Raw genomic sequence first — 27,426 nt, forward strand, 5'->3', positions numbered from 1 at the left:
TCTTAATCTTCTCTCTAACGAAAACAGCCTCAAGTCCCTCAGCCTTTCCTCGTAAGATCTTCCCTCCATACCAGGCAACATCCTGGTAAATCTCCTCTGTACCCTTTCCAATGCTTCCACATCCTTCCTATAATGCGGCGACCAGCACTTCACGCAATACTCCAAATGCGGCCGCACCAGAGTTTTGTACAACTGCAACATGACCTCATGGCTCCAAAACTCAATTCCTCTACCAATAAAAGCTAACACACCGTACGCCTTCTTAACAACCCTCTCAACCTGGGTGGCAACTTTCATGGATCTATGTGCATGTGCATACCCTAGTCTCTGCTCATCCACACTACCAAGAATCTTACCATTAGCCCAGTACTCTGTCTTCCTGTTATTAGTTCCAAAATGAATCACCTCACACTTTTCTGCATTAAACTCCATTTGGCACCTCTCAGCCCAGCTCTGCAGCTTATCTATGTCCCTCTGTAACTTGTAACATCCTTCTGCACTGTCCACAACTCCACCAACATTAGTGTCATCTGCAAATTTACTCACCCACCCTTATACATCCTCCTCCAGGTCATTTTTAAAATGACAAACAGCAGCGGCCCCAAAACAGATCCTTGTGGTACACCACTAGTAACTGGACACCAATCTGAACATTTCCCATCAACCACCACCCTTTGTCTTCTTCCAGCTAGCCAATTTCTGATCCAAATTGCTAAATCACCCTGAATCTCATGCCTCTGTATTTTCTGCAATAGCCTACCGTGGGGAACCTTATCAAACGCTTTACTGAAATCCATATACACCACATCAACTGCTTTACCCTCATCCATCTGTTTGGTCACCTTCTCAAAGAACTCAATAAGGTTTGTGAGGCACGACCTACCCTTCACAAAACCATGTTGACTATCTCATCAAATTATTCCTTTCCAGATGATTATACATCCTATCTCTTATAAACCGTTCCAAGACTTTGCCCACAACAGAAATAAGGCTCACTGGTCTATAGTTACCGGGGTTGTCTCTAGTCCCCTTCTTGAACAAGGGGAAAACATTTGCTATCCTCCAGTCTTCAGGCACTATTCCTGAAACAATGATGACATAAAGATCAAAGCCAAAGGCTCAGCAATCTCCTCCCTAGCTTCCCAGAGAATCCTAGGATAAATCCCGTCCGGCCCAGGGGACTTATTTATTTTCACATTTTCCAGAATTGCTAACACCACCTCCTTATGTACCTCAAGCCCTTCTAGTCTAGTAGCCTGTATCTCAGTATTCTCCTCGACAACATTGTCTTTTTCCTGTGTGAATATGGACGAAAAATACTCATTTAGTACCTCTCCTATCTCTTCGGACTCCACTACTGTCCTTGACTGGCCCTACCCTTACCCTAGTCATTCTTTTATTCTTGACATATCTATAGAAAGCTTTAGGGTTATCCTTGATCCTACCTGCCAAAGCCTTCTCATGTCCCTCCTGGCTCTTCTTAGCTCTCTCTTTAGATCCTTCCGAGCTAAATTGTAACTCTCAAGCGCCCTAACTGCAGAAAAATACTTTTCACTGTACCTCGGTACACGTGACAATAAACAAATCCAATCCAATCCAATCATTACATAAGCCTCCTTCTTCCTCTTGACAAGTGTTTCAACTGCTTTAGTAAACTATGGTTCCCTCGCTCGACCACTTCCTCCCTGCCTGACAGGTACATACTTATCAAGGACACGCAGTAGCTGTTCCTTGAACATGCTCCACAATTCCATTGTGCCCATCCCCTGCAGTTTTCCTCTCCAGCCGATGCATCCTAAGTCTTGCCTCATCGCATCATTTTGCCTTTCCCCCAGATATGACTCTTGCCTTGCGGTATATACCTATCCCTTTCCATCACTAAAGTAAACGTAATTGAATTGTGGTCACTATCACCAAAGTGCTCACCTACCTCCAAATCTAACACCTGTCCTGGTTCATTACCCAATACCAAATCCAAAAAGGCCTCGCCTCTCGTTGGCCTATCTACATACTGCATCAGGAAACCCTCCTGCACACATTGGACAAAAACGGACCCATCTAAAGTACTCGAACTACAGTGTTTCCAGTCAATATTTGGAAAGTTAAAGTCCCCCATAACAACTACCCTGTTACTTTCGCTCCTATCCAGAATCATCTTTGCAATCCTTTCCTCTACATCTTGTGGGCAGCACGGTAGCATGGTGGTTAGCATAAATGCTTCACAGCTCCAGGGTCCCTGGTTCGATTCCCGGCTGGGTCTCTGTCTGTGCGGAGTCTGCACGTCCTCCTCGTGTGTGCGTGTGTTTCCTCCGGGTGCTCCGGTTTCCTCCCACAGTCCAAAGATGTGCGGGTTAGGTGGATTGGCCATGCTAAATTGCCCTTCGTGTCCTAAAAAAAAAGTACGGTTAAGGGGGGGGGTTGTTGGGTTACGGGTATAGGGTGGATACGTGGGTTTGAGTAGGGTGATCATTGCTCGGCACACCATCGAGGGCCGAAGGGCCTGTTCTGTGCTGTACTGTTCTATGTTCTATCTCTGGAACTTTTCGGAGGCCTATAGAAAACCCCTAACAGACTTCCAGTTGCGGTGATGTGGAGCTAAGCTGCACGTTCGGCAGCTCCCGCTATCTTCGGACTTTTGGGCCCTTTTTAGGGCCCGTAACGGCGCTGGACGGACTTTTCACGCTTTTCTGCCGGTGGATGGACTGGACCAGGAGCGGGGCGGTTAAAAAATCGGCTCTGGAGCAGAGAAAGGTGCAAGGGAGGAAGACCAAGATGGTGGCGGGCTGCTCCATCACTGCTTCAGGGAACTGAAAGCTGAGCTACTGGAACCGCTAAAGGCCTCACTTGACAAGCTCACGGCGGCTCAGACGGCCCAGGGGGCAGAGATCCGCGAAGTCCGGCAAAAGGCCTCGGAGAATGAGGACGAAATCCTAGGCCTGGCGGTGAAGGTGGAGTCTCACGAGGCGTTCCACAAGAAATGGCAGGCGAGGCTGGAGGAAATGGAGAACCGCTCGCGGTGGAAGAATTTGCAGATCCTGGGTCTCCCGGAGGGGCTGGAGGGATCGGACTCAGGGGCCTACGTGGTCACGATGCTGAGCTCGCTAATGGGAGCGGGGTCCTTCCAAGGGCCCTTGGAGCTGGAGGGGGCCCACCGAGTGTTGGTGAGAAGGCCCAAGCCTAACGAGCCGCCAAGGGCGGTGCTGGTGCGGTTTCACCGGTTCATCGACCGAGAATGTGTACTGAGGTGGGCCAAGAAGGAAAGGAGCAGCAGGTGGGAGAATGCAGAGGTCCGAATTTACCAGGACTGAAGTGCGGCGGTGGCGAAAAAAAGGGCCAGTTATAACCGGTCGAAAGCAGTGCTGCACAAGAGAGGGGTGAAGTTTGGCCTGTTACAGCCGGCACGCCTCTGGGCCACTTACAAAGACCGCCAGTATTACTTTGACTCCCCGGAAGAGGTCTGGGCCTTTGTCCAGGCAGAGAAGCTGGACTCGGACTGAGGATTGAGATTGGGGGGGGGGGATCAGGGACTGATGTACAGTGTTCGGAGGCTCTGTTCTCCCTTGCTCTTATGTGTTGGTTTTTCTTTTTCTTGTGGTAAAGGTTGGGGGATGTTTTGTAGGCCTGTTGTGGTGCGGGCCTTTACTTCCCTTGTTTTGGGTCGAGGGGTGGGGCTTAAGCTGGAGGCGCGGGCTTTTTCCCTTGCTGGAGTCTGAATGGGAGGGGACTGTGCCGGTCGGGGGGAAGTGTGGTAGTGTTACACCGGGGGGGGTGGGGGGGGGGGTCATTGGGGTGGCGGGAGCAGCAGGAGTCAGCTAACTTATGGAAGTACAATGAGAGGGGCAACGCAGCTGGGGGCGGGGGGGGAGTAGGGGGGGTACCGGGTTGCTGCTGGAAGGGCCGAAGGGGAACTGATGGTATTAGGAGGGGTCGGGGCGAGGATCTGCCACTGTGGGGAACGGGCCGTGCGGGGACTGCGGGCACATGGTTGGCCGAGAATGAGTTATGGCTGAACGGCGGAGAGAGAGGGTGAATACCCCTCGATTCGGCTGGTCACATGGAATGTAAGGGGGCTGAATGGGCCGGTCAAGCGGGCCCGGGTGGTCGCACATTTAAAGGGGCTGGGGGCGGACGTGGCTATGCTCCAGGAAACGCACCTTAGGGTGGCGGATCAAGGTAGGTTGAGAAAGGGGTCGATTGGGCAAGTGTTCCATTTGGGGTTTGATGCAAGGAACCGGGGGTGGGGAAGAGTATATCGTTTGTGGCGTCTGGTGTGGTGGCGGATAGCTGTGGCAGATATGTGATGGTGAGTGGTAGGCTCCAGGGGGAGCGGGTGGTGCTGGTTAATGTGTAAGCCCCAAATTGGGACGATGCAGGCTTTATGCGGCGTATGCTGGGCCGGATTCCAGACCTTGAGACGGGGGATTTGATAATGGGAGGAGATTTCAATACAGTCCTGGACCCAGCACTGGATTGCTCCAGGTCCAGGACGGGTAAAAGGCCGGCGGCAGCCACAGTGCTGAGGGGGTTTATGGACCAGATGGGAGGGGTGGATCCTTGGAGGTTTATGAGGCCGAGGGTTAGGGAATTCTCGTTCTCCCATGTCCACAAGGCTTACTCCCGGATTGACTTTTTGTCTTTAGCAGGGCGTTGATTCCGAGGGTGGAAGGTGAGGAATACTCGGCGATAGCCATCTCAGATCACAACACGCATTGGGTGGATCTAGAGCTGGGGGAGGGGAGGGACCAACGCCCGATGTGGAAGTGAGAGGTGGGACTGCTGTCGGACGAGGAGGTATGCGGGCGGGTCCGGAGGTGCATAGAGGGGTATTTAGAAATGAATGACAATGGGGAGGTACAGGTGGGGGTGGTCTGGGAGGCACTGAAGGCGGTGGTTAGCGGGGAACTGATTTCCATCAGGGCACATAGGGAGAGGGGCGAGAAAAGGGAGAGGGGGAGGTTGGTGGAAGAAATGGTGAGGGTGGATGGGAGGTACGTGGAGGTCCCGGAAGAAGGGTTATTGAGGAAGCGTCGTAGTCTCCAAGCGGAGTTTGATACATTGACCACCAGGAAAGTGGAGGCGCAGTGGAGGAGGGCGCAAGGGGCGATATACGAATACTGGGAGAAGGCGAGTCGGATACTGGCGCACCAGCTCCAGAAGCGGGAGGCGGCGAGGGAGATGGGGGGAGTTAGGGATGGAGGAGGGAGTCTGGTGCGGAGTGCGAGGGGCATTAACGGAGTGTTTAGGACCTTCTTTGAGGAGTTATACTGGTCAGTGCCCCCAGTGGAGGAGGAAGGAATGCACTGCTTTCTGGGCAAGCTGGAGTTCCCGAGTGTGGAGGAGGAGCAGGTGGAGGGTCTGGGGGCGCCAGTTGAGCTGGAGGAGCTGGTTAATGCGATGAGGAGCATGCAGTCAGGGAACGCACCGGAACCCGATGGGTTCCCGGTTGAATTTTATACGAAGTTCTCAGACCTGCTGGGCCCGCTGCTAGTGACGACCTCAAATGAGGCAAGGGAGTGGGGGGGCTTTGCCCCGACGATGTCCAGGGCGTTAATTTCATTGATTCTGAAGCGGGATAAGAACCCCCTTCAGTGTGCATCATACAGGCCGATTTCGCTCCTCAATGTGGATGCAAAACTGCTGGCCAACATATTGGCCAGGAGGGTGTCGGACGTGGTGCCGCAGGTTATTCACGAGGATCAAACGGGTTTTGTGAAGGGGAGGCAGTTGAACGCTAATGTGTGGAGGCTTCTCAATGTCATAATGATGCCGGCGGTGGACGGGCAGGCGGAGATAGTGGCGTTGATGGATACGGAGAAGGCCTTTGTGGTTTGAAGAGGTTCAGCTTTGGTGAGGGATTTATTAGGTGGGTGAGGCTGTTGTATGATGCCCCGATGGCGAGTGGTGACGAATGGGGGGAGGTCAGAGAACTTTCGGTTGTCCCGGGGGACGAGGCAGGGGTGCCCCCTGTCTCCCCTGCTGTTTGCGTTGGCGATTGAACCCCTGGCCATGGCGCTGAGGGAATCGTGGAACTGGAAGGGGATAGTGCGCCGGGGGGGGGGGGGGGGGGGGGGGGGGGGGGGGGGAGAGAGAGAAGGAGCATCGGCTGTCGTTGTGCGCGGACAATTTATTGTTGTACATTGCAGACCCGGCGGCGGGGTATGCCGGAGGTGATAAGGATTCTTGGGGAGTTCGGGGATTTCTCTGGGTATAAGCTCAGCGTGGGGAAGAGTGAGCTGTTTGTGGTGCATTCGGGGGACCAGGAGAGAGAGATAGGGGATGTAATGACCTCCAATTAGCATTATTGGTTGGCCAATTGGAGTATGAGCTCCCTCAATGATAGCTCATTGAGGAGGCCCATATAAGCACCTGTGTAGGCTTTGTGAGCAGTCTTAAGTTGACTGGAATGCTAGCAGTACTTTTTGGAGCTGCTCTTGTATCGGCAATAAATATTGGTGTGGTGACGGGACTCTTGCCTCCTGTGGATTATTACAGGGGAGCTTCTGCTGAAAAGGGCAGAGAGGATCTTCAGATACCTGGGGGTCTAGATAGCCAGGAACTGGGGGGCCCTGCATAGGCTGAACTTTATGAAGCTGGTGGAGCAGATGGAGGAGGAGTTTAGGAGGAGGGATGTGTTGCCACCCTCCCTAGCGGGCAGGGTCCAGTCGGTCAAAATTACGTTGCTCCCAAAGTTTCTGTGCCTCTTCCAGTGTCTACCCAACATGATCCCGAAGGCTGTTCTCAGTAGGCTCAGTAGGAGTATTATGGGGTTTGTGTGGGCGCAGAAGACCCTGAGGGTGAGGAGGGTATTCCTGGAGCAGGGTAGGGAAGTGGGCGGGTTGGTGCTGCCCAACCTGTGTGGGTACTACTGGGCTGCGAACGTGGCAATGATAGGTAGGTGGGTGATGGAGGGGGAAAGGGCGGCATGGAAGAGGTTGGAGGTGGCGCCATGTGTGGGCACGAGCCTGGAGGCGCTGGTGATTGCACCGTTACCGCTCTCCCCAGCAAGGTATTCCACGAGTCCAGTAGTGGTGTCTACCCTCAAAATCTGGGGGCAGTGGAGGCGGCATAGAAGGGAGGTAAAGGCTTCAGTTTGGTCCCCAATACGGGGGAACCACCAGTTTGTACCAGGGATGATGGACGGAGGATATTTGAGCTGGCACAGGGCAGGTATCAGGCGGATGGGGGACCTCTTTCTCGATGGGAAGTTTGCGACCTTAGAGGAGTTGGAGGGGAGGTGGGGTCTCCCCCCAGGGAATACCTTCAGGTATTTGCAGATTAGGGTGTTTGTTCGGCGGCAGGTGGCGGAGTTTCCACTGTTGCTGCCAAGGGGGTTCAGGACAGGGTGCTCTCGGGGACGTGGGTGAGTGAGGGGAGGATCTCGGCAATCTACCAAGTGATGCAGGAGGGGGAGGATGCCTCGGTGCAAGAGCCCGGAAGAGAAGTGGGAGGCAGAGCTGGGAGAGGAGATCGACGAGGGGATGCTTTGGGGAAGGTGATCTCCTCCTCCTCTTGCGCGCGACTTAGTTTAATCCAACTAAAGGTTCTCCATAGGGTGCACACGACTGGGACAAGGCTGAGCCGGTTCTTTGGGGGAAGAGGACAGGTGTGGCAGGTGTTCGGGGAGCCCAGCAAACCACACCCACATGTTTATTACATAGAATTTACAGTGCAGAAGGAGGCCATTCAGCCTATCAAGTCTGCACCGGCTCTTGGAAAGAGCATCCTACCCAAGGTCAACACCTCCACCCTATCCCCATAACCCAGTAACCCCACCCAGCACTAAGGGCAATTTTGGACACTAAGGGCAATTTAGCATGGCCAATCCACCTAACCTGCACATTTTTGGACTGTGGGAGGAAACCGGAGGAAACCCATGCACACACGGGGAGGATGTGCAGACTCCGCACAGGCAGTGACCCAAGCCGGAATCGAACCTGGGACCCTGGAGCTGTGAAGCGATTGTGCTATCCACAATGCTACCGTGCTGCCAAATGTTCTGGGTGTGTCCTGCGTTGGAGGGCTTTTGGAGGGGTGATGCAGGGACATTGTCAAGGGTGGTTGGCTCCAGGGTGGAGCCGGGCTGGGGGCTCGCTATTTTCGGGGTAGCATCGGAGCTGGGAGTGCAAGAGGCGAAAGAGGCCGGTATTCTGGCCTTTGCGTCCCTGGTAGCCCAGCGCAGGATTCTTTTACAGTGGAAGGATGCGAGGCCCCCGGGCGTGGAATCCTGGATCAACGATATGGCTGGGCTCATCAAACTGGAGAGGGTCAAGTTTACCCTAAGGGGGTCGGTGTAATGGTTCATCCGGTGGTGGCAGCCGTTTCTAGACTTCCTGGCGGAGTATTAGGGGGTGGTCAACTTCAGCAGCAACCCGGGGGTGGGATGGGTGGGGCAGTTACTTGTTCACTATGGGGGATGGGTGTGTGGTTTCATGCTCATTATTTTTGTTAATGTATTGCTTTTGTATTTGGGGGGGGCTTTTTCTTTGTTCAGTTGGTTAAAATTTGTTGAAAAGTTGAATTAAAAAACATTTTTTTTAAAAAGAAAACCCCCAACAGGGTGACCTCTCGTTTCGTGTTTCTAAACTCAGCCCATACTACCTCAATAGTCGAGCCATGATCTTATTGAATGGCTGAGCATTCTTCAGAGGCCACTCTTACTCCTAATCTGTATGTAGTGGACTACATGCACTGAGACAGTGGCTGAGGGAGTGAATACTGAATCCAACTGAGAAAACCTGCTTTGGCCTGGTTGCTATTAAGCTCCTCTCCACTCCACAAGTTCCCACCTTACATGAGAACAAAATAAGCTTCAAAGTAGTTTGATTGCTTGTAAAAATACTTTGAGGCAAGTGGATGTGAAAGGTGCTATCTAGAGTTCCTTTTCAAATATTCAGCCAATACTGAAGTTACATTCATGCCAGGCAATAGCCATTGTCATATGAGAGTACCTTTAAGAAATGGGTGTTTATAAATGGGTGTGTATATAAATATCTGTAGTGAGAGAACCTTTAAGAAATGGGTGTTTATTACTGCAGTGATGTCAGAGAGTGGGTGGAGCTGGGATGTCCATCCGCTTTTTACTTTCGTTTTAGGCTATTTGCTGCAGGGTGTTTTAGTTTCGATTTTCAGAGCTGGATAGCTGCAGTCACAGCTAGAAGGGATATTAGTCTTTCTCTTTGTAATCTAAAAACTAAATTGACCCTTTGGTGATTTAAAACTAATAACTGCTCTCAGTAGTGACTTTAATCTGATGTGCTTCTGTTAAAGGTTTTGTTTTTAAATCTTATGAAAGGAGGTGGAAGCCTTTTTCATTTCATTTGAGAAGGTAGCTAAACAAATAAAATGGCCACAGGTCATGTAGGGCTAGTGAAGTGTTTGCATCACTACCTGAGGAGGTATCTGGGACGTATGAGGAGGTGAAAAAATCCATCTTGGGTGCATATAAACTAGTGCCTGAAGCCTACAAACAAAGGTTGAGAAATTTAAGGAAAGAACCTGGTCAAACATACATGGAGTTTGAAAGGATCAGAGTAATTTTGATAGGTGGATAAGGGCTTTGAAAATAGACCAAACGTATGAAGCTCTCAGAGAAGTGATACTTTTGGAGTACTTTAAAGTTCAATTCCTGATGTAGTGAGAATTTATGTAGAAGAGCAGAGGGTTAAAACTGCGAGGTTAGCAGCAGAAATGGCAGATGGTTATGAATTAGTTCATAAATCAAAGCTTGGTTTCCGACATCAGTTTCAGCCGGTGAGGGATAGAAACTGGGGACATGAGAAATACCCAAGTGGTAAAGGTGATCTGATGGGAGATAATAGGGTGAGTGTACCTCAGACTAAAAAAGAAATCCAGGAGGGTGGAAGAGACAGGAAACATTTCAAATGTTTTCACTGTAATAAACTAGGCCATGTAAAGTCACAGTGTTGGTGGTTGAAGAGAAGCACTGGGAAGGCTAATGTGGTAAAACAGGATAAGACAGTGGGGTTTGATAAAGTGGTAAAGGAAAGCCCAAGTGAAGCGAAGAATGTGCAAAAGATTGCACAGCCTGATCAAGAGGTGATTGATAAGAAGGTGCCAGATCTCTTTAAAGAATTTACTTGTGGGTAAAGTTTACTCGTGTACCAGGAGGAGCAGGTAAAGAAGTCACAATTTTAAGAGATGTGGGAGCTAGTCAATCTTTAATGGTAAGAGATGAGGAGTTATGTAGTTTGGGAAGAATGTTGCCAGAAAAGATGGTAATATGCGGAATTCGGGGTGAGAGGAGTAGTGTTCCATTATATAAGGTAAGGTTAGAAAGTCCAGTGAAGAGTGGTGAAGTGGTAGTAGGAGTAATAGAGAAACTATCTTGTCCAAGAATACAGTTTAGCTTGGGTAATGATATAGCTGGATTGCAGGTGGGAGTGATGCCTACTGTGGTTGATAAGCCACAGTGGTTGAAAATTTGACTACTGAAGTGTTGAAGGACGAATATCCTGGCATTTGTCCGGATTGTGTAGTAACAAGGTCGCAAAGTCACAGGTTAAGACAAGAGGAGAAATCAAAGAGTGAAGTTGAAGTGCAATTATCAGAAACGATTTTTGATCAGATGGTTGAAAAAGAACAAGAACAGGTGGGGGATGAGGCGGATATTTTTAGTTCAGGAAAATTGGCAGAGTTACAACAGGAAGATGTAGAAATAAAATGGATGTATCAGAAAGCATACATGGAAGTGGAATCTGACTGTACCAGAGTGTTATTGCCGTAAAAGTGATGTCTTGATGAGAAAATGGAGACTTATACATATGCAGGCGAATGAAAAGTGGGCAGAAGTTTATCAAGTAGTATTTGTGGTGGGGTATAGAAAGGAGGTGTTGCGAGTTGCACATGAGGTACCAGTGGGAGGTCATTTGGAAATGAGGAAAACTCGAGCTAAAATACAGAAACATTTTCATTGGCCTGGACTACGTAAAGTGTAGTTATATTTTGTCAATCATGTCACACATGTCAAGTGATAGAGAAACCTCAAGCAGTGATAAAACCAGCACCCTTAATACCCATTCCAGCATTTGAGAAACCTTTTACAAGGCTCCTAATTGATTGCGTAGGACCGCCTCCTAAAACAAAAAGTGGGAATCGATATCTTTTGACCATAATGAAATGAAAATGATGTGTTATCCCCCGGTATAACCCACACCTTCACAGAAGATTCCATCTACTTACCACTTAGTAGCATCGATCCTGGGTCCCGCATTGCTAAGTAAGTAAAGTAGACTTTGGAATAACCACTGTTTAAGGTTAAAACTTTTAAGTTATTTTATTATTATATTTTTTTCTTTTTCTTTTAAAAGATGCAATCGCTATCTTTACAGAATGGTAAAAAGGTCTTGCTTCTGGACCCTTCTGGTTAGTTGAAGGGACCTTCAGGCCCACTTTGACAATCAATCTTCTTTAAAGTCTGATCTTGTTTAGATGTATTCGCTGGTTAGCTCGGTTGCTATATTCTATCTTTCCCATGTACCGAGCTATGAGAGCTGGCTCTGCTGGCTGCCTCTGAGCTGACTCTGCCTCCTCTTTAAATTCTGGACTTCCTTAGATGTATTAGCTGTTTTAGCTCGGCTACTTTGCTTTGTCCCTTTCCCATGACCCAGCTGACTCTGAGGTGCTTGTTCCTTCTCTGCTTCTCTACTGAACTTCCCAACCTCCTGTCCCCTTTCTCAGGGTTTATATATCTTTCTAACAGTTATTAAGTTTTTATAACTTTATTGTAAAGTAACTTTTATTTCACTTGGATTGTAAAAGGTACCTTTAATCTTTCTAACACAACTAATTATTCATTTTGGGCATGGCCTCAGCTCATAGATCTGATTACATTCTTCCTTTGCGATGTTCAAAATGCTTTGATTTCAAGAGGTGTTACTTTTAATTCCTGTCATTTCTATAGTTTTATTTTCCAATTGTGTCCCCAGCTCATAATTTTGACTTTGATTTTGGCTCTAACTTATATTTCTCGCAGACTGATGGTTCCACTTTTCTTTAATTTACCTGATATTGGCAGAACTTCACACCTAGAATTGTCACCAAATTCAACTGAACCTCATCCTTTCCTTTCCAGCTGCTTACTAAGATGGTTAATTTCAATAAAGGTGTGAGCCATTGTTTTTAGCTTCATACAAAAATCCTGTTTGTTTGTTTGTTTGCTAAGCCTGTTTGACCAAGGCTATCTGCATTTTATAATCCTGCTCTTTGCAGCTGCTGTTAACTCTTCTTGGGATTGTTCCCTGTATCCTCTCATGTTTCTCTCAGACCAGATATTGCCAGACTTCCATGTTTCAAATCTTTCCATATTTTCTATTACAGTACCTTCCAGAATCGCAGGGAGCGTTCGAAAGGTGGCATCGATATTAAAGACAATGTTGAGGGCTTATTGTCAAGATTATCCACAGGATTGGGATAAAGGAATTCCATTTGTACTGTTTGCAATTAGGGATGCACCTAATGAGTCAACCAAAGTCAGTCCTTTTGAACTAATTTTTGGTCATGAGGTAAGAGGACCACTTAAATTGATTAAGAAAAATTGGTGAGTGAGAAATCGGAAATTACATTATTGGAATATGTGTCAAATATTAGGAATAATTAAATAGAGCAGGTGAATTGGCTGGCCAACAGTTGAAAGTTGCACAAAATGTGATGAAATGGGTCGCAGACAAGAAATCCAAAATTCATAGTTTTGCCAGTGGAGATAAAGTTTTAGTATTGTTACCAGTGGTTGGTGAACTTTTAAAAGCTAGGTTTTGTGGACCATATCAGATTGAAAGGAAATTAAGTGAGGTGAATTATGTGATTAAGAACACCAGATAGAAGGAAGACTCACAAAATGTTGTCATAATATACACCAGTATATCATGGTGCAGACACACACACCGATTAATGTACAGTAGGACCAATCAACATGCATAACACTGCAGCCAATCACCAGTTAGACTGAGCACACTCACTATAAAGGCAGAGGGCATCCGTTTTCCCGCTCATTCGGGATCCAGCTTTTCAGAAGTACAAGAGCTCACAGCACAGATCCTCACCATGTGCTGAGTGATTAGACTGGTTAGGATAGGCACAGGTCTTTAGTTAATCTAACATTGTGTTAACCCACAGTAAGAGTATGTTCAGCGGTTTATAGTTTAATAAAATAGTGTTGTACTATTTTAAGTGTTGGTGGCCTGTATGTGTTCCAGATCCAGAGCACCCAACACATCATGGTACCAGTAGTTGAGGGATGTTAGAACTTCTTAGACCTACCTGCAAGTGATCTGCCTTCCACCAGCATACAGCCATCCTGCAACATGGACAGTGTCCGCCTGCCGCCGCCCCTCCGCATTACCGGCAACCTGGGGACCAACTGGAAGATTTTCAAACTATGCTTCCAGCTATACCTTGAAGCCACAGACCTGGACGTTGCTTCAGACGCCAGGAAGATTGCTCTCTTCCTCTCCACAGCCGGGGACCATGCCATCCACATCTTCAATTCTCTCACCTTCGCCGATGGTGAAGATAAATCTAAATTCAAGATGGTCCTCCTCCAGTTTGATAGTTACTGCGACATCAAGGTGAATGAAAGTTTCGAGTGCTATGTCTTCCAACAGCATTTGCTGGGTAAGGATGAACCTGTCCAGTCCTTTCTCACCCACCTCCGCATCCTTGCGCAGTCCTGTAACTATGGTTCCACCTCCGACTCCATGATACGAGACCAGATCGTTTCCGGTGTTCAGTCGGACCCCCTTCGCCAGCAGCTCCTCAAGGTAAAGCAGCTAACCCTAGCGATTGCCATCGAGACCTGCGTGCTCCATGAACACGCCAATAGTTGGTATTCCCACATCCAAGCGACTGAAACGGCGCGGCAAGCTCCCCACGAGGCAGAACGGGTCCAAGTAATCAAACAGCTCCAGGGCCTCAACCTGTTAGAGGGCGGCCATTTCACGTGCTTTTCGCGGACTCCTGTGCTTGGGCGCACTGAATGAGGGGACGGCGACGTCGACGAACATAATGTGCAGGCGTGCACCATGCATGATCGCACCGTGCATGCGCGGTGGCGCAACGAACGCACTGACGCAACAGCGTGCGGCAACTGTGGCTCCGCCCACTTAAAGCGGCAGTCTCCTGCCAAATCCCGATGATGACTGCAATTGGCAAACTTGGCCACTATGCTGCCTTATGCAGATCAACTCAACCTGCCAGCTTCTGTCGCTCCAGCCAGCCTCGCAGGGATGTCCGGGCCATTCAACCCACAGTCACTGAGCCTGATTCAGACCTTTCCCCTGATTTTGACACCGAGGACCCGAAGGTGACTTTTCAAGTCGGCATCAGAACAAAAAATAGGATGACCCCGAAGCCCAGAATCAAACCTCTACCGATACACAGCATCAATCCGCATGATGAGTGGTGTGCCACCCTTACGGTCAACCGCTCCCAAATACGATTCCACCTGGACACTGGTGGCTCCGCCAATCTGACCTCCAAAGCCTTTGTGTCAAACCAGCCATCCTGCCATCAGCCTGCCAACTATTAGATTACAATGGCAATGCCATTGCTGCCAGCGGCTCATGCCAACTTGAAGTGACTCACTGGTCACGCACAGCCATCCTGCCGTTTGGAATCTTAGGTTCCTCGAAAGCCTCCTTGCTTGGCGCGCAGGCCTGCAAGCTGTTGAACCTAGTTCAGAGGGTTCACTCTCTCTCTCTCTCCTGCTGACGCATCTGCCTTTCCGGTCACTAGCTTCAGGGCGCAACTCGACGCCATTATCAACCAGTACCACGATGTCTTCATGGGCACGCTCCCGTACACCTACAAGATTTTATTAAAGCCAAATGCCACGCCTATGGTCCACGCACCTTGCAGGGTCCCAGCGCCTCTTAAGGAACGCCTCAAGCAGCAGCTGCAAGACTCCAGGACCAAGGAGTGATCTCCAGGGTCACGGAACCAACCGACTGGGTCAGTTCCATGGTATGTGGAACTGAGCAAATTGAGAATTTGCATCAATCCCAAGGATCTTAATTGCAATATAATGAAGGAGCACTATCCAATTCCCAAACGCAAAGAGCATGTGTGAAATGGCTCACGCCAAGCTCTTTACCAAACTCGACGCCTCAAAAGGATCCTGGCAAATCCAGCTTGATGAATCTAGCAGGAAACTCTGCACATTCAATACCCCCTTTGGAAGATATTGCTACAACATGTTCTTGAAAATACAGAAATGTGTCATTTGAACCATGGAAGTCTGGCAATATTTGGTCTGAGAGAAACATGAGAGAATGGGCAGCACAGTAGCATGGTGGTTAGCATAAATGCTTCACAGCTCCAGGGTCCCAGGTTCAGTTCCCGGCTGGGTCACTGTCTGTGCGGAGTCTGCACGTCCTCCCCGTGTGTGCGTGGGTTTCCTCCGGGTGCTCCGGTTTCCTCCCACAGTCCAAAGATGTGCGGGTTAGGTAGATTGGCCATGCTAAATTGCCCGTAGTGTCCTAAAAAGTAAGGTTAAGGGGGGTGGGGTTGTTGGGTTACGGGTATAGGGTGGATACGTGGGTTTGAGTAGGGTGATCATTGCTCGGCACAACATCGAGGGCCGAAGGGCCTGTTCTGTGCTGTACTGTTCTATGTTCTATGTTCTAATACAGGGAAAGATCCCACAAAAGGTTAATAGCAGCTGCAAAGAGCGGGATTATAAAATGCAGATTCTTTCTCACAAGCAGGCTTAGCAAACACACAGGTTTCATGTAATAAGCTAAAACAATGGCTCACACTTTCATTGAATGTAACTATCTTAGGAAGTTTCTGGAAAAGCATGGATGAGAGTTTCAATTGAATTAAGTGACGAATGTTTAAAACTGGCAGGTCTTTCAAGTCATAACCAAGTAAAATTTTAGCATACAGTTAAAAGCAAAGGTTTCACACCTTTATTGAAATTAACTCTCTTAGTAAACAGCTGGAAAGGATGGATATGTTCAGTCGAATTTGGTGTCAATTCTAAGAGTGAAATTCTACTAACATCAAGTCAATTAAAAGAAAATTGGAGACAACCTGTCTATGAGAAACATAATTTAAAGTCAAAATCAAAGGCAAAGTTATGAGCTGGGGACAATTGGAAAATTAAATTATTCAAATGACAGAAATTAGAAGTAACACCTATTGAAACCAAAGCATTTTTGAACATCACAAAGGACAATGTAATCAGATCATGCCCAAAATGAATAATTAGTTGTATGAGAATGTTTACGCCAAAGATACTTTTTTAACAATCAAAGTGAAATAAGTTAATTTACAATAAGGCTCTAAAAACTTAATAATTGTTAGAAAGAGAATATAAACCCAGGGAGCAGAAGCAGAAGTAGCAACAGGACAGGAGGGGAGGAGAACTCAGAGAGAGAAGAGAAGCATATGCAGCTCGGTCATGGGAAAGACAAGACAAGCAGCCGAGTTTAAACAGCTAAGGAAGACTAGAATTTAAACAGGAGTCAGAGTCAGCTGAGAGATAGCCAGCTCTTATAGCTCAATACATGGGATCGACAAGACACAGAAACAGAACTAACCAGCGCATACATCTCAAGAAGACCAGACATTAAAGAAGGTTGATTGTCAAGGTGGGCCTGAAGGTCCCTTCAACCAACCAGCAGGATATAGAAGCAAGATCTTTTACCTTTCTGTAAAGAAAGTGTTTGCAGCTTTTAAAAGAAAAAATATAATAATAAAATAACAACTTAACCTGAAAAAGTGGTTATTCCTGAAAGTCTACGTTACTTACTTAGCAATGCAGGACCCAGGACATCGATGCTACTAAGTGGTAAGTAGATAAAATTTTCGGTGAAGGTATGGGTTATACCGGCGGATAACTTGAAAATATAGTTTGACCTGATGGTTAAAGGATGGTCACGACTGGGAGTTAAATATCCGAGGGTATCAAACTATTCGGAAGGACAGAGTGGATGGTAAGGGAGGTGGTGTTGCTCTGTTATTTAAGGATGACATCCGTGCAATAGTAAGGAATGACATCGGTGCTATGGAGGATAAGGTTGAATCCATTTGGGTGGAAATCAGGAATAGTAAGGCGAAAAAGTCACTGATAGGAGTAGTCTATCGGCCACCAAATAGTAACGTTATGGTGGGGCAGGCCATAAACAAAGAAATAACTGATGTGTGTAGAAATGGTACAGCAGTTATCATGGGGGATTTTAATCTACATGCCGATTGGTTTAACCAGGTCGGTCAAGGCCACCTTGAGGGTGAGTTTATAGAATGTATCCGTGATAATTTCCTAGAACAGTATGTAATGGAACCTACGAGGGAACAAGCGGTCCTAGATCTTGTCCTGTGTAATGAGACAGGATTGATTCATGATCTCATAGATAGTATTCCTCTCGGAAGGAGCGATCACAATATGGTGGAATTTAAAATACAGATGGAGGGTGAGAAAGTAAAATCAAATACTAGTGTTTTGTGTTTAAACAAAGGAGATTACAAGGGGATGAGAGAAGAACTAGCTAAGGTAGACTGGGAGCAAAGACTTTATGGTGGAACATTTGAGGAACAGTGGGGAACCTTCCAAGCAATTTTTCACAGTGCTCAGCAAAGGTTTATACCAACAAAAAGGAAGGACGGTAGAAAGAGGGAAAATTGACCGTGGATATCTAAGGAAATAAGGGAGAGTATCAAATTGAAGGAAAAAACATATAAAGTGGCAAAGATTGGTGGGAGACTAGAGGACTGGAAAATCTTTAGGGGGCAATAGAAAGCTACTAAAAAAGCTATAAAGAAGAGTAAGATAGAGTATGAGAGTAAACTTGCTCAGAATATAAAAACAGACAGTAAAAGTTTTTACAAATATATAAAACAAAAAAGAGTGGCTCAGGTAAATATTGGTCCTTTAGAGGATGAGAAGAGAGTTTTAATAATGGGAGATGAGGAAATGGCTGAGGAACTGAACAGGTTTTTTGGGTCGGTCTTCACAGTGGAAGACACAAATAACATACCAGCGACTGATAGAAATGAGGCTATGACAGGTGAGGACCTGGAGAGGATTGTTATCACTAAGGAGGTAGTGATGGGCAAGCTAATGGGGCTAAAGATAGACAGGTCACCTGGCCCTGATGGAATGCATCCCAGAGTGCTAAAAGAGATGGCTAGGGAAATTGAAGATGCACTAATGATGATTTACCAAAATTCACTAGACTCTGGGGTGGTCCCGGTGGATTGGAAATGAGCAAATGTGATACCACTGTTTAAAAAAGGAGGTAGGCAGAGAGCAGGAAATTATAGGCCAGTGAGCTTAACTTCGGTAGTAGGGAAGATGCTGGAATCTATCATCAAGGAAGAAATAGCGAGGCATCTGGATAGAAATTGTCCCATTGGGCAGACGCAGCATGGGTTCATAAAGGGCAAGTCGTGCCTAACTAATTTAGTGGAATTTTTTGAGGACATTACCAGTGCAGTAGATAGCGTGGAGCCAATGGATGTGGTATATCTGGATTTGCAGAAAGCCTTTGACAAGGTGCCACACAAAAGGTTGCTGCATAAGATAAAGATGCATGGCATTAAGGGTAAAGTAGTAACATGGATAGAGGATTGGTTAATTAATAGAAAGCAAAGAGTGGGGATTAATGGGTGTTTCTCTGGTTGGCAATCAGTAGCTAGTGGTATCCCTCAGGGATCCGCGTTGGGCCCACAATTGCTCACAATTTACATAGATGATTTGGAGTTGGGGACCAAGGGCAATGTGTCCAAGTTTGCAGATGACACTAAGATGAGTGGTAAAGCGAAAAGTGCAGAGGATACTGGAAGTCTGCAGAGGGATTTGGATAGGTTAAGTGAATGGGCTAGGGTCTGGCAGATGGAATACAATGTTGACAAATGTGAGGTTATCCATTTTGGTAGGAATAACAGCAAACGGAATTATTATTTAAATGATAAAATATTAAAGCATGCCGCTATGCAGAGAGACCTGGGTGTGCTAGTGCATGAGTCACAGAAAGTTGGTTTACAGGTGCAACAGGTGATTAAGAAGGCAAATGGAATTTTGTCCTTCATTGCTAGAAGGATGGAGTTTAAGACTAGGGAGGTTATGTTGCAATTGTATAAGGTGTTAGTGAGGCCACACCTGGAGTATTGTGTTCAGTTTTGGTCTCCTTACTTGAGAAAGGACGTACTGGCGCTGGAGGGTGTGCAGAGGAGATTCACTAGGTTAATGCCAGAGCTGAAGGGGTTGGATTATGACGAGAGGTTGAGTAGACTGGGACTGTACTCGTTAAAATTTAGAAGGATGAGGGGGGATCTTATAGAAACATTTAAAATTATGAAGGGAATAGATAGGATAGATGCGGGCAGGTTGTTTCCACTGGCGGGTGAAAGCAGAACTAGGGGGCATAGCCTCAAAATAAGGGGAAGTAGATTTAGGACTGAGTTTAGATCATAGATCATAGAATTTACAGTGCAGAAGGAGGCCATTCAGCCTATCGAGTCTGCACCAGCTCCTGGAAAGAGCACCCTACCCAAGGTTAACACATCCACCCTATCCCCATAACCCAGTAACCCCACCCAACACTAAGGGCAATTTTGGACACTGTCATGTCCAATCCACCTAACTTGCACATCTTTGGACTGTGGGAGGAAACCGGAGCAGCTGGAGGAAACCCACGCACACACACGGAGGATATACAGACTCCGCACAGACAGTGACCCAAGCCGGAATCGAACCTGGGACCCTGGAGCTGTGAAGCGATTGTGCTGTCCACAATGCTGCCGTGCTGCCAGGAGGAACTTGAGGAGGAACTTCTTCACCCAAAGGGTTGTGAATCTATGGAATTCCTTGCCCAGTGAAGCAGTTGAGGCTCCTTCATTAAATGTTTTTAAGATAGAGATAGATAGTTTTTTTGAAGAATAAAGAGATTAAGGGTTATGATGTTCGGGCCGGAAAGTGGAGCTGAGTCCAATAAAGATCAGCCATAATCTCATTGAATGGTGGAGCAGGCTCGAGGGGCCAGGTGGCCTACTCCTGCTCCTAGTTCTTATGTAAAGATTTATGTTTTATTAAAAAGCAGCAGTTGGATACCATCGTTCATCATTCATTACAATCTGGGAAAACACAAGCCAGCATTTGCTGGAGTGAGGCATTTCACTCTTTTTGTCACCGTTAAACTCCTATCAGCTCAGCGTTGCAAATTGCTGGAAGCGCCTCTCTGCGACTTTGGCAAGTGACAGGACCAACAATCTGTCAAATGAATCTGTAAGTGATGGAGAAGTATATAAGGCACACTAGAGTTAACTTGGGTACAGAAAGAGAAACAGAAGGGAAGAAATTGTGGATGAAGAGAGATTTGAATTAAGGAAAATAAAAAAATGTAAAGGTTCAGAAACCGCTGGAAAGAATGCTCTACCAGCAGGAATGGTGCCTTTCTTGCCGCTGAGGTTGTGTTGGTTTAGTGTAACATAAATCTTATCCGGAAATAGCAGTTCCTCACGGTTCAGAGAACCCGGGTTCGATCCATGACCACTGTCTGTGTGGAGTTTGCACACCCCCACAACCCAAAGATGTGCAGGGTAGGTGGATTGGCTACACTAAATTGATCCTTAATTGGAAAAAAAAAAATCGGGTAGTTTAAATTGATATTAAAAAAAACAGCAGCTCCAACTTTCTGCCCCAATTAATTGTGTGTTTAAAGGAACAGATGCAGCAACTCCCACTAGATCTCTTGTTCGCCACAAATAGCTGATTCGAAATATATATATATATATATTAATAATAACGTGCGCATTAAACTCGCCCTTGGTCTGGTCCCAACAAGTTTGTCTTTTGGAGCATGAGGTGTTTGATGTGACACAGTTAATGGGGTTGAAACTGACCTGGGCGGAAAATATGTTTCATTAAAATTAAAGATGAGTTTCTGCGGGAAGGAGGGATGTTCACTGAAACGCGCCGATCCAGGGGAAATGTGTTCTCTCTGCTGCTAACTACCGCAAGAAAACGTCTGCTTTCAAAATCTGTATTCCTAGTTACCCCGGAAACCGTTTCAAACAAACCACCATGGAAAAGCGGACAGACCATCATCCCCACCCCCAGACCAGCACTTATATCCACAGCGAGAGGTGACATTTGTCACATTGTTACAAAGTCGTGTTGTGTGTGGGGGTGAATCCGTGCTGCTGGGAACTGAATGCAGATCAGGATTCCCTGCGAAGTGGCATCTCATCTATTTCAGCAACACGCCTCCATTCACTCCTCGCGCCAAGGAAAACACGACGGCATTTGAATGAGAGCCTGAAAGTTGGTGCCAGCTGATGTGACCCCGCCCCTGGGAACAGCTTTAGCAAGTGGCAGGAGGAGGGAGCTGAACGGCAAACCCCGTGTGGGGAGGGAGCTCTTTTGGAGATGGACTGGGCTCCACTTCGCGCAGTGACTGCTTCACAACTTACATGGGGCAAAAAGACAACCGTGCACATCACACAGCAAGAGAGAGATTATTAAATCCACCAAGAGGCGTTTCTGCCCAATGTGGTGGCGCTGTGGGATGAAACACACGTGGCTGTGGTTGAACCGTCTGGGCTCCTGGGACCAGAATGCAGAAGTTTTGTTTCTAAATCGTACTTTCTGCATCCAAGAAGCTATCGTTTTTGCAAAATGAATTAACCTCAAGAAAACTTTTGCAGCCCCAAATCCTGGTCACTTTGCCGGGACAGTGAATGGCTCAGAACAGTTATTGAGTGGAAGATGAGTTTTGGTTTGGATGGTGCATGCGGCTGAATTGAGGAAGGGTTTGCATTTCCAGCTGGAGTGGGGGCTACAATGTCGGGGCTGGGACTCCAGCACTGCAGCCCAGCCCTGTCCCGGGAGCTGCGGGATCTCAGCGAGCCTGAGAGCGGGGAGCTGCGCTGGCCCCGGCTCGTCACTTTCTACAAGAACGGCGACCGCTATTTCCGGGGCAAGGCGCTGCGAATCACACCGCACCGTTACCTGTCCCTGGAGGCTCTGCTGGGAGAGCTGAGCCGCTGGATCCCCCTGGCGAACGGAGTGAGGCGGCTGTACAGCCCCCGCGGGGGTCGCATTGTGCGCACCCTGTCTGAGCTGAGGGACGGTCACGGCTATGTGTGCGCTGCCTTCGAGCCCTTCCGCAGCGGCAGGTATGGCCAGGAGCAGTCAAGAGCAACAGCTGGCAGCACAGGTGAGGCAGGGCACAGCTGGCTGCACAGGTGAGGGAGGGCACAGCTCGCTGCACAGGTGAGGGAGGGCACAGCTCGCTGCACAGGTGAGGGAGGGCACAGCTGGCAGCACAGGTGAGGCAGGGCACAGCTAGCTGCACAGGTGAGGCAGGGCACAGCTCGCTGCACAGGTGAGGGAGGTCACAGCTCGCTGCACAGGTGACGGAGGGCACAGCTCGCTGCACAGGTGAGGGAGGTCACAGCTCGCTGCACAGGTGAGGCAGGGCACAGCTGACAGCACAGGTGACAGAGGGCACAGCTGGCAGCATAGGTGAGGCAGGGCACAGCTGGCTGCACAGGTGACAGAGGGCACAGCTGGCAGCACAGGTGAGGCAGGGCACAGCTCACTGGACAGGTGAGGGAGGGCACAGCTGGCAGCACAGGTGAGGGAGGGCACAGCTCGCAGCACAGGTGAGGGTGGGCACACCTCAGACAATAGAATCATAGAATTTACAGTGCAGAAGGAGACCATTCGGCCCATCAAGTCTGCATCAGCCCTTGGAAAGAGGACCCCATTTAAGCTTCCACCTTCACCCTATCCCCGCAACCCCACCCAACCTTTTTTTTACACTATGGGCAATTTATCATGGCCAATCCACCTAACCTGCACCTGGAGGAAACCCATGCAGACACGGGGAGAACGTGCAGACTCCGCACAGACAGTGACTCATGCCGGGAATCAAACCTGGGACCTGGAGCTGTGAAGGAACAGTGCTAGCCACTGTGCTGCTGTGCCACCCTGGCAGCACAGGTGAGGCAGGGCACATCTGGCAGCACAGGTGAGGGAGGGCACAGCTCGCTGCATAGGTGAGGGAGGGCAATCTCGCTGCACAGGTGAGGGAGGGCACAGCTGGCTGCACAGGTGAGGGTGGACACAGCTGGCTGCACTGGTGACGGAGGGCACAGCTAGCAGCACAGGTGAGGCAGGGTACAGCTCACTGCACAGGTGAGGGTGGGCACAGCTGGCTGCACTGGTGACGAAGGGCACAGCTGGCTGCACAGGTGAGGCAGGGCACAGCTGGCTGCACAGGTGAGGGTGAGCACACCTAGCATCACACCTGGCTGCAGAGGTGAGGGAGGGCACAGCTATCAGCACAGGTGAGGGAGGGCACAGCTGGCTGCACAGGTGAGGGAGGGCACAGCTCGCTGCACAGGTGAGGGAGGGCACAGGTGACAGAGGGCACAGCTGGCTGCACAGGTGAGGGAGGGCACAGCTCGCTGCACAGGTGAGGGAGGGCACAGCTGGCAGCACAGGTGAGGCAGGGCACACCTCAGACAATAGAATCATAGAATTTACAGTGCAGAAGGAGACCATTCGGCCCATCGAGTCTGCATCAGCCCTTGGAAAGAGCACCCCATTTAAGCTTCCACCTTCACCCTATCCCCGCAACCCCACCCAACCTTTTTTTTAACACTATGGGCAATTTAACATGGCCAATTCACCTAACCTGCACCTGGAGGAAACCCATGCAGACACAGGGAGAACGTGCAGACTCCACACAGACAGTGACTCATGCCGGGAATCAAACCTGGGACCTGGAGCTGTGAAGGAACAGTGCTAGCCACTGTGCTGCTGTGCCACCCTGGCAGCACAGGTGAGAGAGGGCACATCTGGCAGCACAGATGATCGAGTGCACAGCTGGCAGCACAGGTGACGGAGGGCACAGCTGGCAGCACAGGTGAGGGAGGGCACAGCTGGCAGCACAGGTGAGAGTGGGCACATCTGGCAGCACAAGTGAGGGAGGGCACATCTGGCTGCACAGGTGAGGGAGGGCACAGCTCGCTGCACAGGTGAGGCAGGGCACAGCTCGCTGCACTGGTGACGGAGGGCACAGCTGGCAGAACAGGTGAGGGAGGTCACAGCTCGCTGCAAAGGTGAGGGAGGTCACAGCTCGCTGCACAGGTGAGGGAGGGCACAGCTCGCTGCACAGGTGAGGGAGGGCACAGCTCGCTGCACAGGTGAGGGAGGGCACAGCTGGCAGCACAGGTGAGGCAGGGCACAGCTAGCTGCACAGGTGAGGCAGGGCACAGCTCGCTGCACAGGTGAGGGAGGTCACAGCTCGCTGCACAGGTGACGGAGGGCACAGCTCGCTGCACAGGTGAGGGAGGTCACAGCTCGCTGCACAGGTGAGGCAGGGCACAGCTGACAGCACAGGTGACAGAGGGCACAGCTGGCAGCACAGGTGAGGGAGGGTACAGCGCGCTGCACAGGTGACAGAGGGCACAGCTGGCAGCATAGGTGAGGCAGGGCACAGCTGGCTGCACAGGTGACAGAGGGCACAGCTGGCAGCACAGGTGAGGCAGGGCACAGCTCACTGGACAGGTGAGGGAGGGCACAGCTGGCAGCACAGGTGAGGGAGGGCACAGCTCGCAGCACAGGTGAGGGTGGGCACACCTCAGACAATAGAATCATAGAATTTACAGTGCAGAAGGAGACCATTCGGCCCATCAAGTCGCATCAGCCCATGGAAAGAGGACCCCATTTAAGCTTCCACCTTCACCCTATCCCCGCAACCCCACCCAACCTTTTTTTTACACTATGGGCAATTTATCATGGCCAATCCACCTAACCTGCACCTGGAGGAAACCCATGCAGACACGGGGAGAACGGCACAGACAGTGACTCATGCCGGGAATCAAACCTGGGACCTGGAGCTGTGAAGGAACAGTGCTAGCCACTGTGCTGCTGTGCCACCCTGGCAGCACAGGTGAGGCAGGGCACATCTGGCAGCACAGGTGAGGGAGGGCACAGCTCGCTGCATAGGTGAGGGAGGGCAATCTCGCTGCACAGGTGAGGGAGGGCACAGCTGGCTGCACTGGTGACGAAGGGCACAGCTGGCTGCACAGGTGAGGCAGGGCACAGCTGGCTGCACAGGTGAGGGTGAGCACACCTAGCATCACACCTGGCTGCAGAGGTGAGGGAGGGCACAGCTATCAGCACAGGTGACAGAGGGCACAGCTGGTTGCAGAGGTGAGGGAGGGCACAGCTCGCTGCACAGGTGAGGGAGGGCACAGCTGGCAGCACAGGTGAGGCAGGGCACACCTTAGACAATAGAATCATAGAATGTACAGTGCAGAAGGAGACCATTCGGCCCTTCGAGTCTGCATCAGCCCTTGGAAAGAGGACCCCATTTAAGCTTCCACCTTCACCCTATCCCCGCAACCCCACCCAACCTTTTTTTTACACTATGGGCAATTTATCATGGCCAATCCACCTAACCTGCACCTGGAGGAAACCCATGCAGACACGGGGAGAACGTGCAGACTCCGCACAGACAGTGACTCATGCCGGGAATCAAACCTGGGACCTGGAGCTGTGAAGGAACAGTGCTAGCCACTGTGCTGCTGTGCCACCCTGGCAGCACAGGTGAGGCAGGGCACATCTGGCAGCACAGGTGAGGGAGGGCACAGCTTGCTGCACAGGTGAGGGAGGGCACATCTCGCTGCACAGGTGAGGGAGGGCACAGCTGGCTGCACAGGTGAGGGTGGACACAGCTGGCTGCACAGGTGAGGCAGGGCACAGCTGGCTGCACAGGTGACGGAGGGCACAGCTGGTTGCACAGGTGAGGGAGGTCACAGCTTGCTGCACAGGTGACGGAGGTCACAGCTCGCTGCACAGGTGAGGGAGGGCACAGCTCGCTGCACAGATGAGGGAGGGCACAGCTCGCTGCACAGGTGAGGGAGGGCACAGCTGGCAGCACAGGTGAGGGAGGTCACAGCTCGCTGCACAGGTGAGGGAGGGCACCGCTCGCTGCACAGGTGAGGCAGGGCACAGCTGGCTGCACAGGTGATGGAGGGCATAGCTGGCTGCACAGGTGACAGGGCACAGCTGGCTGCACAGGTGAGGGAGGGCACAGCTCGCTGCAAAGGTGAGGGAGGGCACAGCTGGCAGCACAGGTGACAGGGCACAGCTGGCTGCACAGGTGAGGCAGGGCACAGCTCGCTGCACAGGTGAGGGAGGGTACAGCGCGCTGCACAGGTGACGGAGGGCACAGCTGGCAGCACAGGTGAGGGAGGTCACAGCTCGCTGCACAGGTGAGGCAGGGCACAGCTGGCAGCACAGGTGAGGGAGGTCACAGCTCGCTGCACAGGTGAGGGAGGGCACCGCTGGCAGCACAGGTGAGGGAGGGCACAGGTGAGGGAGGGCACAGCTCGCAGCACAGGTGAGGGTGGGCACACCTCAGACAATAGAATCATAGAATTTACAGTGCAGAAGGAGACCATTCGGCCCATCAAGTCTGCATCAGCCCTTGGAAAGAGGACCCCATTTAAGCTTCCACTTTCACCCTATCCCCGCAACCCCACCCAACCTTTTTTTTACACTATGGGCAATTTAACATGGCCAATTCACCTAACCTGCACCTGGAGGAAACCCATGCAGACACGGGGAGAACGTGCAGACTCCGCACAGACAGTGACTCATGCCGGGAATCAAACCTGGGACCTGGAGCTGTGAAGGAACAGTGCTAGCCACTGTGCTGCTGTGCCACCCTGGCAGCACAGGTGAGAGAGGGCACATCTGGCAGCACAGATGATCGAGTGCACAGCTGGCAGCACAGGTGACGGAGGGCACAGCTGGCAGCACAGGTGACAGGGCACAGCTGGCTGCACAGGTGAGGCAGGGCACAGCTCGCTGCACAGGTGAGGGAGGGTACAGCGCGCTGCACAGGTGACAGAGGGCACAGCTGGCAGCATAGGTGAGGCAGGGCACAGCTGGCTGCACAGGTGACAGAGGGCACAGCTGGCAGCACAGGTGAGGCAGGGCACAGCTCACTGGACAGGTGAGGGAGGGCACAGCTGGCAGCACAGGTGAGGGAGGGCACAGCTCGCAGCACAGGTGAGGGTGGGCACACCTCAGACAATAGAATCATAGAATTTACAGTGCAGAAGGAGACCATTCGGCCCATCAAGTCGCATCAGCCCATGGAAAGAGGACCCCATTTAAGCTTCCACCTTCACCCTATCCCCGCAACCCCACCCAACCTTTTTTTTACACTATGGGCAATTTATCATGGCCAATCCACCTAACCTGCACCTGGAGGAAACCCATGCAGACACGGGGAGAACGGCACAGACAGTGACTCATGCCGGGAATCAAACCTGGGACCTGGAGCTGTGAAGGAACAGTGCTAGCCACTGTGCTGCTGTGCCACCCTGGCAGCACAGGTGAGGCAGGGCACATCTGGCAGCACAGGTGAGGGAGGGCAATCTCGC

At 50.1% G+C, this 27,426-nt stretch overlaps 1 protein-coding gene across 1 annotated transcript in view; it reads left to right on the forward strand.

Moving 5' to 3' along the window:
• The first annotated feature begins 21,173 nt into the window (after nucleotides 1-21,173).
• The window catches only part of LOC119972706 (serine/threonine-protein kinase DCLK1-like), a 95,884-nt gene continuing 89,631 nt past the window's right edge, over nucleotides 21,174-27,426 (forward strand). The window contains exon 1 of the mRNA XM_038809848.1: nucleotides 21,174-22,175. Coding sequence (XP_038665776.1) covers nucleotides 21,800-22,175 — 376 coding nt within the window. The 5' untranslated portion in view covers nucleotides 21,174-21,799. The remainder of the gene's footprint in view (nucleotides 22,176-27,426) is intronic.

This window comes from Scyliorhinus canicula, chromosome 10 (assembly GCF_902713615.1).
Source record: "Scyliorhinus canicula chromosome 10, sScyCan1.1, whole genome shotgun sequence".
NCBI classification, from domain to species: domain Eukaryota; kingdom Metazoa; phylum Chordata; class Chondrichthyes; order Carcharhiniformes; family Scyliorhinidae; genus Scyliorhinus; species Scyliorhinus canicula.